At 41.7% G+C, this 12,711-nt stretch overlaps 1 protein-coding gene across 1 annotated transcript in view; it reads left to right on the top strand.

The window, feature by feature from the left end:
• The first annotated feature begins 590 nt into the window (after nucleotides 1-590).
• The window catches only part of arrdc2 (arrestin domain containing 2), a 30,195-nt gene continuing 18,074 nt past the window's right edge, over nucleotides 591-12,711 (top strand). The window contains exon 1 of the mRNA XM_012965809.3: nucleotides 591-1,083. Within this exon, the coding sequence (XP_012821263.1) occupies nucleotides 771-1,083 (313 nt within the window). The 5' untranslated portion in view covers nucleotides 591-770. The remainder of the gene's footprint in view (nucleotides 1,084-12,711) is intronic.

Raw genomic sequence — 12,711 nt, 5'->3', positions numbered from 1 at the left:
GGCAGAACTTTCTCCTCCCCTCAGCCGTGGGATTGTGTTGCACCATATTTCCCTAGGCTCCCTCCCCAGCCTGTCAATATGAAGTACAGATAACATGCCCGAGTGAACATTTTTTTCCTAGCACTAAAGCAAAGAAACCATTCTGGTTAGGGTGAGAAGGGTTAAAAGGAACCAAAGAGACCTTTTCTAATTCAAGCACAGTGCAGAGAACGCTTTCAATACAAAACAGAGGCTGAGTAATGAGTGGCAATCAAATGGAATTAGCATTTTCTTTTATTAAAGACTAACAGTTATTCATGCATAAAAATGTTTACCCCCTGTTAGTGCACCCCCCCCCCCCCCCCCCCAATTTCTGCCCCCTAGGTACATGCCTCTTCTGCCTACTCCTAGTTCTGGCCCTGGATTCATTAACATTATTTTTCAAAAAATAACAAGAAAAGGGCATGTTCCCTTTAAAGGACAAAGTGGGTGTGTGAGGCATGACCCACCTACTATGGGGAGGTGCTAGTGCTTAGATTCCCTTCTGTCAGTTATTTCTCGAGCCAGGGGATTTGTAACGCCTTCACCTTATAAACAGTGACAGCTGCTGTGTCCCTAGAGTAAGAGCGGGGACACATTGGGTTTGCTGGGAAATGGGAGAACAGGACTGAGAATTGTGTGCTCATGTGTAACAGACTGGTAGAAGAGACAGCTGTAGGAAGCACTTTATTGCAGAAAGTCCATGGCTCGGAGCAGATGTGCTACTCAGAGCTGAGCCCCTCATATTGTGCATGTGTGATATTTGCTTAAAGAGAAATCCACGTTTAATGGTTCTTGGAATCATAATGCACCTTAGAAAAATAATCAGTTTCAGCTTGGACTTAAGCCCCAGTGTTCATAAGGTGTACAGTGCTGGGGAAATAGTGGAAGGCAAAGTGGTCTTGGAGCTGTGCAAGGAGCTGCGGGTGTCTGCCCTAGAGGTGTGTGGCAGGGGGCTGGCAACAGTTCACTGGCTGGAGAGTCGCAGTGTTGGCATGAACACTGTCTACAGCGATTTCACCTCATATGAGACCTATCTGCGGAAGCGTCAGCATCTAATTAGAGGTATTTATTGTTTAACAGTAAACAATACCAATTTTTTTCTACATACATTGTTTGGAATTTTGTATTGCGGCTAACTAAGTTGCTTGGACAGTAAGTAAAAAACCTTTATGAATATTAGTATTTGCTTTCACATGGGCAAACAGATGTTTACTGTGAGGTAATATATCTGCGGGTGACAGGAGGCATCTCAAACAGATGTTGTATGTACATTTGTCTGTGTGGCTTACCATATTGGATCTGGTAGAGCCAGTCCTCCGATTTGTATATTCAGAGACATACATACAGACAAGATGATGTGTGGTATTGGCTTTCAAGATAGATGCTGTATCACCTTTTAGCTAGGCAAATGTGTATTGCATATACAAACTTTTGTCATTGACTGTGATGCATGTAAACGTGCTGTTCCTACTGCCCCCCCAATTCAAAACATTGATGTATATATTTTGTCACTATTTGTGAGTGCACAAGTAGCTTATTAGCCATTTCTAATAATGTATTTACTTATTAGCTTTCCAATTTTTCCTAATACGCTTGCTAAGAGGGTTGCACCTCTGCCTTGCAGAGCTGGAGTTTGACTCCTGGCTTGGGCACTATCTAAAGGAGTTTATATATTCTGCCCATGTCTGCATGGATTTACTCCGGGTATTCTGGGCTCTTTCCACTTCTGACAAAATTGTTCATAGTGTGTGAATGTGATAGGGACCTTTAATTGTAAGATTCAATGGGGGTAAGGACTAATGTGAATGTGTTGGTGCTATATACATACCCACATTTTATGTGTTACAGCAGAAGTCACTTAAATTGTACAAATGCCCCACAAAATATATTGCAAATCACAACTGATGTATAATTAATATATTTGCTTACATCTTGTAATACAGGTATGGGATATCCAAAAATCTGTTATCCAGAATGCTCCAAATTACGGAAAGACCTTCCCCTATAGAGTCTGCTTTAAAAATAATTCTAATGTTTAAAAATTAATAGTATAACAGTACCTTGTATTTGATGGTAACTAAGCTCTAATAATCCATATTTGATTTATTTAATGCTTAAATGTTTTGTTCTGTTTTAACAGACTTAAGGTATTGTGATCAAAATTACAAGAAGATCCCTTATCTGGAAACCCCAAGCATTCCAAATAATAGATCCCATATATGTAATGACATTCTCTTAAATAAAGTTCTTTTTTAAAAGTAATGGCTCAGGTTAGAAAATGACTGAAGTGCAGCACTTGGTGATGGTATAAAGGATTGTAATAATAGCAAATGTTTATTAGTTGACCTACATTATCCACTGAAACTTTGAACAAGCTTTAAATGAGGGCTGTTGAATGAAATAAATCTGAGAGCCGTATATTGACCTCAAAAGTTTTTATGGCCCCCCAGACTGCTCAGGAGCTTCTTGGATGATAACTATAATTTTATTATAATCTGGCCCTTAAACATGAAGTATAGTGAATAACTGTCCCACTATATTTACAGGACTGGTCTAGTTTCAGAGCCAAATCATTTAGAGCCACGTAAAACTTTTTAAGATGACTTGTTCACAAATATACATTTAAACATATAGCATCAATCAGAGTCCACTGGTCTTTCTGCATTCCTGGGCTCCGTGCAGTTGCAGTGTGTGCTTTTCCGAATGCCATGACCCAGCAAATGCAATCCTTGTGATGAACAATAAGAATGTTCTGTATGCCTGATTTCGCTTGGTAATTAATACAAAAAATATTTTGTTGGTCCAAAAAGTAGACAATATTAGGGTCTGTATTACTCAAGTATCTTTCCTAGAATAATAATCTGAGTTGGCCTTTGGGTAACTGGTGTCCTGCACTAAAGTTTACAGTGAATGCCCCAAAGTAATTAGAGTATCAGCATATACAATATAAAAGTATAATAGGTTCCCTTAAAATTCATACATGTGGGTTGCTCTTTTTTAATGTCCAGTTTCCTGTGAGGTACATGAATACTCTTAGAATCAAGATGACGGCACCTACATGCCATTTTGTTTCCAGCCACACGTTAAAGTGGCCATATACTATAAGATCTGCTCATTTTGTGAGTGGATCTTTTCCCAGATATGCTTACCTAAGGTGGCCGATATCTTTCTAATCTGATCGTTTTGCCCGATTGCATTACAATGAAGGGAATGCACGTCATCGGAGCAAGGACCACATCAACGAGCTGATGCAGTCCTCGATCCAACAGGAAAATCAAGCCTGCCCAATCAACATTTTTTGCCCAACATTGGGTAGGCCTGCCAGAGGGCCCCATACATAGGCAGATGAATTGGTCTGAAGGACCTGAATTGGCAACTTAAATATGCCTGTGTATGGACACCTTAAAAAACCCTTGCTGTAGACACCTGTAAATATTTTTTGCTTTATAACATTAGACCAGTTTAGGCTGATGCCACATGCGGCGTAGGGCTGATTTTTTCGGCAAGCGGAAAAACGCTTGCCGAAAAATCAGCCCTAAGCCTGCTACTTGTGCCTGCACCCGAGCGTATCCCATTCATTCGGGTGCAGGCACAAGTAGGAGGCGTAGGGCTGAATTTTCGGCAAGCGTTTATCCGCTTGCCGAAAATTTCAGCCCTACGCCTAGTGTGGCATTAGCCTTAGAGAACAGACCCTCACATATAACACAGTGCATAGTAGGGCAGATCAAAATAATTGTAGAAGTAGTGTTTTATTATAGGGCTGCACCGAGGATTTGGTTCGGGATTCGGCCGAGATTCAGACTTTTTAGCATATGCTAAGAAGTGGGGCTTCGGATGAATCCAAAAAAGTGGATTGGGTGCAGCCCTAGTTTATTATGTTCTGCCAGCAGCCTCTCTTCCCTTACAATATGCTTATCTTATCAAACCCATGGATGATGTCACCACTCACTCCCCCTCCCCTCTGCACTCTGTGTTTGGTCATCAGCAAATACTTTGTATCAGGAGACGGAAAAAAAAATAAAAGATGGGGGTGATGTGGCCAGGAAAATCAACCTGTGACTGGAGTTATGGTGTATAAGGATTAGGAAGGATTCAAAGAAAATAATCAGGGACATAGTTATTGAAGCAGAGCCTGTGATTGCTCAGGGGAGGGGGGCTAGGATGTAAAGGGGGCCCTAAACAGCACTGATTGATAAGTTTTATAAGAAAATGTCTTATTTTACATGTTTAGGAGCCCTTAATCATTTTGCTATAGGAAACAGCAACCACTGAAAATAATATTGGTGGTTTGGGTTGAGCTGGCACAGATTTTATACTAGGGATGCACCGAATCCTGGATTCGGTTTGGGATTCGGGCCGAATCCAGCCTTTTTTTTATGGATTCGGTTTTAGCCGAATCCATAGTCCCAGCCAAACCGAATCATAATTAGCATAAATTAGCATATGCTAATTAGCATTCGGAAAGGGTTAAATTTTAGGGGTAAAAAATTTTTAGCCGGCAACTAAACTCTTCCTGGTCCTAATTAGCATATGCTAATTTAGAATTCGGATTCGGTTGGGGATTCGGCAGAATCCATCAGGGTGGGTTCGGCTGAACCCAAAAAAGTAGGTTTGGTGCATCCCTACTTTACACTCATTATGAGTTGGGTTGGGACCTGAGCCAGGCATAAGATGTCTAATCCATCGAATGCAAACTAGATCCCTTTAGTAGTTGCAAGATCTAGCAACTGTTGCTTCAGCAACATTATTCCTACAGCTAATGCCACACATAGGGGCTGATTTACTTACCCACGAACGGGTCGAAATGAGTCCGATTGCGTTTTTTTCGTAATGATCGGTATTTTGCGATTTTTTCGTATGTTTTGCGATTTTTTCGGATTCTTTACGAATTTTTCGTTACCAATACGATTTTTGCGTAAAAACGCGAGTTTTTCGTATCCATTACGAAAGTTGCGTAAAAAGTTGCGCATTTTTCGTAGCGTTAAAACTTACGCGAAAAGTTGCGAATTTTTCGTAGCGTTAAAACTTACGCGAAACTTTGCACCTTTTAAGTTTTAACGCTACGAAAAATGCGCAACTTTTTACGCAACTTTCGTAATGGATACGAAAAACTCGCGTTTTTACGCAAAAATCGTATTGGTAACGAAAAATTCGTAAAGAATCCGAAAAAATCGCAAAACATACGAAAAAGTCGCAAAATGTTCGTTTTCAAGTCGGAACTTTTCCAATTCGGGTCGGATTCGTGGGTTAGTAAATCAGCCCCATAGTGTATGGAGCATATTTTCGAAAACCGCTTGCAGAAAATACGCTACATAAAATGCCAGAGGGGCTTCTGTAAGTTACGATATACACTATTTAGTGGGCTTGGGGGGGCTGTTTGGGCCTCTGTGTAGTTGAAATGCCAGAGTCTATCTTGAATCCCAGTCCATACCTATTTAAGGCACCTAGGGAGGGGGACAGACTGTTTCCTATGGTCTCTAACCTGTCTAAGGGCTGTGACACACGAGGAGATTAGTTGCACCCTAATGGCTGTGGCACACGGGGAGATTAGTTGCACCCTAATGGCTGTGGCACAAGGGGAGATTAGTTGCACCCTAATGGCTGTGGCACACGGGGAGATTAGTCGTGTGGGGAGATTAGTCGCCCGCGACAAGGGAGATTTGTCGCAGGCAACTAATCTCCCTGCAATGCCATCCCACCGGCTAGAATGTAAATTGCTGGAAGGATGGCATACCTGGCGCTGCGATTTGCGGTGCCACGTATGCCATCCCACTGGCGATTTGCATTCTAACCAGTGGGATGGCATTGAGGGGAGATTAGTTGCCCGCGACAAGGGAGATTTGTCGCGGCGCGACTAATCCACGTGTGTCACAGCCCTAAGGGAATAGTACTAAGCATGAGTATGATCACATTAGTTGGCCTTGCAGCACCACCATTACCTAATTATAAGGCATTTATCTTTTATAATTTTCTGGCTATAGCTGAGACAAGGTCACATGATCCCATCCCTAAGCTTATGAGAAGCAGTAGGATAATGTATCTTTAGTCATAATAAGGAAATGTTTGCATTTGTTTGCAAAATGGTATTTAAGAGTTTAATAATAAGAGCTGTAATTTATCAGTACAGAATATGATTATGGAACAAGTCACAAATGGCTTTTACAAGGAGATTATATGTTATTAATGTTATGTTATAAAAGGCACTATGTTTGCCCAGGTACAGTAACCTACAGCAACCAATCATGATGCCGCATTTACTGGTCACCTTACTGGTCACCTGTTTAAAAGCAAACATTCTATTGCTTACTATTGGTTATTGCTCCTGGGCACACTTAGTGCCTTTTATTAAATATGGGGTTAGGTGTGTTAAGAGATGGTTATCACTGGTATGATTCAGCATAAACAGAACCATTGATCCTTGCAGCAAGATCTTGACAAACTGGCAATCTGGGCAGATGAGATTTAATGTGGATAAATGTAAGGTAAAAATATGCTAGTCACTTATACAATTCATGGGACTGCACTAGGCAAATCCATAATGGACCTTGGATAATAAACTTGGCTGTAGCAAGCAATGCCAGCCAGCAGCTGACAAACAATGTTTTGAGCTGTATTAAAAGGGGTATACATTCACAGGAAGAGGGTGTTATTCTTCCCCCTTACAGAGCACTGGTAAGGCCTCATCTAGAATGTGCTGTTCAGCTTTGGTCTTCAGTGCACATTGGGGGGGGGGGGGTCCCATCGCTAGTACGAAACAGCTTCAGAATTATACATAATGCTGGGTCCTATTTTAGCCTGAATATGCCCCTGACAATCTGTAAAAATGATTGACCAGGCCCCCTAGGCAACCCGGCTACCTCGCCCCTTCACTTGCAATGACCCCTCGCATCGCGACATCGCACCATGTTGCTCACCACCCCTTTTGATGTTGCCGCAGTGACCTCAAAGCAGGTGCCCATTTTTAAATTTTTGGCAAAATTGAAGGCATGTTTTGGAAGCACAGAGACACAATTTTACTCCAAGCAGAGCCTCCTGCAGGCCAGCAATTCACAAGGGCTACCAAATAGTCAAGCAGAGCCCTTATTTGGCATCTCCAAAACACTTTTCATGCTTGTGTTGCTCACCAACACTTTTGTGGCTCACGAGTAAAAAAAAGTTGGGGATCCCTGCTCTATACTAATCCCCTTTGACCAATCAGCTGCTTTTGATACCGTTGCCCACTCCCTCCTTATGCCAATTCTGCATTTGCTTAGTACCCATAATCAGACTGCATCCTGGCTCTTTTCCTGTCTTTCTGACCGTTCCTTCACAGTCTCTTATGCAAACAAAACCTCATCTCCAGTTCCACCAAATGTGGGGTTGCAGCAAGGCTCTGTACTTGGCCTGTTGTTGTTCTCCCTCTACGTATTGTCTTTAGGACATCTCATCAGATGATTTTGCTTTAAATATCATGTGTATGCTGATAATATCAAAATATACTTCTTGATTAACAGTTGAAACTGAGACTCAAATTTCTAACTACCTCCTAGCAATCTACAACTTGATGAACCAAGGCCCCCTCAAACTGAACCTAACAAAAACTAAACTAATCATTGTTCTGCCTAAGCCTGGTCCTACTTCCCTCTTTACTATCTCTATTGATTGCACGCTTATTAACCCTGTCAACTTGGCACATTGTCTGGGGGTGATTTTTAACGCCTCTCTCTCTTTCTCTGACTACACCTCTGCCAAAACTGTCACTGTCACTTTTTCTTGTGCTATATTGGCAAAATCCATCCCTTTCTTTCACCTGCAACAGATGCATGCATACATTCTCTCATCCTATCCTGACTACTGTAACCTGCTACTAATTGGCCTCTCTAACTCCCATCTCTCCCCCTACAGCCTGTTTCCTCCTCCTCTCATCCATGAAAGTACAGGCTCCTCCCCTGCTGAAGTCCTTATCATGGCTTACCATTAAACAAAGAATAACTTACAAACTCCTTCTCACAGCCTTCACAGCCTTTCATTCCTGTGTGCCTCATTACATTTCTTTTCTTGTGTCTCCATACGTACCTAGCTGATTCCTCCGCTCCTCTTAGATAAACCACTTTGTTGCACCCCACCACTATTACTGCTGTTTGCCACCTTAAACCTTTCTGCTCCCTACATTTGAAATGTCATCCCTGAATTTTTCCAGAGAAAATCCTTCCTCAGTCTCTACAGAACTAAACTTAAAGACTACCTCTTGGACCATAGCACCTGAACAGGGAACTGGCAGTGCCACTGCCACCCACTGTATCCTGCAGCACTACTTTGTGTCTGTAAAACACATACATACATGGCAATATTAGCAATCTTGTAATTTTACAAGAAATCCATGTAAACTGCTGCCCCCTCATGGAACAAATTTAGAATTGCACAAGCTGCGCTTTTTGCAGAATTCTATATTTCAGTGTATTTCTGTTTGTTATGAAATTGCTCAGCACAACTAAGAATACCTGTATACTTGTGTATTACATACTGAAAATGAGAATAAATATAAATCATATCTTGGTTTAACTTAAATGAACAGGCCAGATCTGCGATCCTGACGTCTAATCTTGGCCGCATCAGAAAATAATTTCTTGACAGAAACAAACTTTACATATATTATACATTTGAAAGTGATATACAACTGTACACACAACACAACTGTATGAAGCAGCTCTAGAGAAAGTGACAGACACAATTTGCTACTCTAGAATAGCTTGTAGAAATGTTTGTGCTACTCTGAAGCTAGTGAATCCAGAAGAAAGTTTATCTTTATAATATGTTGAACTTTCCCCATGTATGTTAAATGAATGAGGCCAAGCAGCACTATACAAAAGCACATTTAGCTACAGAAAAAGCTTGTGGCATATTTGTTAATTTAGCTAAGTGCTGTTCAACTTGTATATTATATCCATACCTCCCAACATTTGAAAAATGGAAAGAGGGACAAAAAAAATGATGCGACACACCTGTAACATGTCTGGTAAATAAACATTTAGCTAATTGTGTTCTCTTGCTAATCTAGCAGTTGTGACTGGTATTTGTTGGAAAACAATTAGCGATGTAACTACATGTGGGGACAATGTAACTACCTTGCCCCCACCTGCCAAAAATTGTCAGAGGGGCCTGCACGCACTTCAACCCCTACTGTCCCCACCATCCACCTAGTCACGTTCTCCGCTCCCTGCCACTCACTCTCAGGTGGGAGAGTTGCTGGGGAGGGGGGATTTCTTTATGCTAGCTAGGCTAAAATGTATATGTATACCTTATCAGTTATGTTTTTCTGACTGTTCGCATGGACGATGACATGGCTGTCACCCACAAAGGTGCAAACATCCATTCTTTATATAAACTTATATCTTCGAATGTTACTATCCTTTTTAATTCAAATGAATATTGTCCTGGTATGCTAGGGAGCTTTCAGCAGTGAGGCAAGGAGTTTTGCTTTACTTTTGCAGAAGAGTGGAGCAATACCCCTTTTCATTAAAAATCAACCTCACCCTGAATTACCATGAAGATAAACCATGCTACAGACAGGGAACATAGATCCCAATGAGAAGTTTGGAAAGATCACTTAACCGGAAAACCCCTGGTCCCGAGCATTCTGGATAATAGGTCCCATACCTGCCAGAATGTATATCACTCATAAAATATAACCTAATTGTTCACATTTTCAAGTAATACAGGTTTACTTATGAAAATATTTTTCAGCCTTCAGGACCAGTGTTGATGTGTACAGGATCTCCCTGCACACAGCTGCTACTATACTCTGTATAAACACACATACGCGATGTGCCTCTGCATAGGATCATGGCTCTTCTAAGGCCTCACAAAGTAAACATGTTTTGCTGGACTGCTCATACTTTCACTTGAGAAACACCGCAGAGGCCAATAAAGGAAAAACTGTCTGCAGGAAAAACATTCCTCTGATATCATTCCCCAGTCTATAAACAGTTAGAGCATTTCCCAAATCCTGACCAACTCTCTCTGTAGTCCTGTGGAAAATACTTCTTCAAACGGCTCAAACCAACATTAATCAATATATATATTTGAACTTGTTACCCATTGATAAGTCTCAGTGACATTTATATATAATAAAATCCCAAAATATTAAGAATATTGTGTCTGTTTTCCACTGCCACTGGCTTCTACACAACCCCAAAGCACATTGGATCCACCTCCATATTTAACAGTTGACAAGGTATTTTTTTTTAATCAAATGCTGCTCCTTTTTTTCTCCAAACAAACATTTGGTAATGACAGTCAAAGAGTAACATTTTATATTTATCACTGCACAGACTTGTTACTAAAAGGCTTTCTAGATGCTGTTTTGCATACCTCATATGCTAACAGGAAAAATAGTTGTTTTTCTTGTCTTTCCAGTGAAAGCAAACATTTAGGGTGAAGACACATGGAGCTGCTAGAAGCAGCAACTTTTCACGGCTACAAAAATAGACAATGCTGATAATTGTCTCTATGTGTGTTTTAGCAGAGGCAATTCTCTGTATTCTATATCTATGGCAGAATATTTTCTGGTGTTTTGTAGCCATGACAAGTAGCTAGCCCTAATGCTGCAGAGTACAATGGTATTCCTGACAGTTGTGTGCTTTCTAACCTGTGGCAACTGTTTAGTGAAGCCAGGGCCGGAACTAGGGCTAGGCAGAAGAGGCAGCTGCCTAGGGTGCAACAATTGGGGGCACCAGGCAGGAGCCTCTCCTGTCTACCCCCTAGTACGTGATCAGTTTTTGCGTTGTGCCGCTTTGCATCACACGCCGCCCCCCCCCCCGCGAACGAACTGCGCATGCACGTCAAAACACACGGGGGGGGGGGGGGGGGTGGTGTGCGATGTAGGTGCAGGGGCGGGGAAGCCTAGGGCACCCGGTCGGCTCGGCCTGCCCCTGAGTGAAGCCATTTTCAGCCTGTTTCAGCACAATAATAACCCCCGGCATAAGGTGAGGTTGGTACAGAACTAAACAGCTGAAAATGTAAGGCCCCCAACTCACCTGCAGAGTACCACAACCTCAACCCAACTGAACACCTGTGGGATGAACAGGAATATGACTGTGACCCAGGCCTTATTGTAAAACATCACTGCCCAACCACATTAATGCTCTTGAAGCTGAATTGAAGCAAATCACCCTAAGACTTATGGCATACCTTCTACAAAACATCTACAAAACTTTGTAGATATTTTGTGAGCCAACTAATCTCCTCATGTGCCAGTACACTAAAGAAAATTAGTAGAAAGTCTTCCCAGAAAAGTAGAGGCACCAGGCTCTGGTGTTGGACTGGCCTGTCAGAGTATCAGGACTTTTTACAAGTTGGCCCTGACCTTAGTGGGTCCTTTTCTTTAGAGTAAAGGACCCACTAAGCATTTTCTGGGTTTTCAGGTTCTGTTTGTATTCTTTTATTCTATGTGAGAAAGAAATTGCACAGTATAAATGAGAAAGCATGAAATAATAGATTGCTTAAACATCCATACAGTCTGAGCTGTAAGCAGCACAGGTATAGAGAGCACTGCCTTCTGCAGTCTGTCTGTATCCACTGCATTGTTCTGTGCTCTCACACAGCTTGTACAGCAATAATGCAACAAGCAAAGCACAATGCAACAAACAGAACACACAGGAGACCACAACTGCCCTCACAATTAGTCCTGATTTGTCTCACTAGTGAGCCATTGATTCAGTGTCCCAACCTGACACTGACTGGTTTGAATAGATTTTGGAACCTTCTGCCCATTTTTCTCTGTTTCATATTTAGAAAGGGTTGCACTTTATTTACTGGATTCCCTTTCTTTCTGATGTACTTGACTTTGAGAAATCTTATCGGGAGCTCTTGTTCTTAGTGTATCAGCTGCCAGTTTTGTCCAGATAAGCCTATCTTTGCTTTTTTATGTACTTAGCTTCCTACTGGTGACTTCTGTTGCCTGGTATAGACTGATAATATGCTACGTGCACTGAGGCAAGTCATTCTGGGGTTTATTCTGTGTCAAAAAAAAAGATGGTCTATGTGTTGCCTTTTAACATTAGGGTGGAGCTCATGCATATGCAATTACCTAGACTTGGCCAATAATGTTTGTGCAAAACACATATACAATAACATAGTAACTTAAAAAAAACACACATCCATCAAGATAAAACTTTTTATGTAAAGGAAACCTGCTCCTAGCTGATCCAGAGGAAGGCAAAAAAACAGCAAATAGATATGTCCCTTGATCCAGATAGGTTTAGTAGAAGAATTCAGAGACCCAAAATGGCTAATGCAGAGCTCACTGCAGTACAGTGTTAGTTGATTAGTTAGTTGTTTTGTATAGAAGGAATACTTGTAAGGGCTGTGGCACACGGGTAGATTAGTCGCCCAAGATAAGGGAGATAATCTCCCCGATATGACATCCCACCTCTCGAGGCAACTTTGACGATTTCGGCAAATCACCGGCGCCACGTATGCATTCCCACCGGCGATTTACATTCACGCCGGTGGGATGTCATATCGGGGAGATTAGTTGCCCGCGACAAGGGAGATTTCTCGCGGGCGACTAATCCCCCCGTGTGCCAATGCCCTAACTGTCATTCTCCTGACAATGGGTGCCAGCAATTACTGAGCTTATTAGTACAAAGAATAAAATAAGGGTAAACTTGGTAAGTCTGAAAAAATAAGATGGGAAAACTTCTTAGGGCT

Source organism: Xenopus tropicalis, chromosome 1 (genome assembly GCF_000004195.4).
Source record: "Xenopus tropicalis strain Nigerian chromosome 1, UCB_Xtro_10.0, whole genome shotgun sequence".
In the NCBI taxonomy this organism is placed as follows: Eukaryota; Metazoa; Chordata; class Amphibia; order Anura; family Pipidae; genus Xenopus; species Xenopus tropicalis.
Note: the sequence above shows the minus strand (reverse complement) of the source record. Positions and strands in the feature narration are given on the sequence as shown.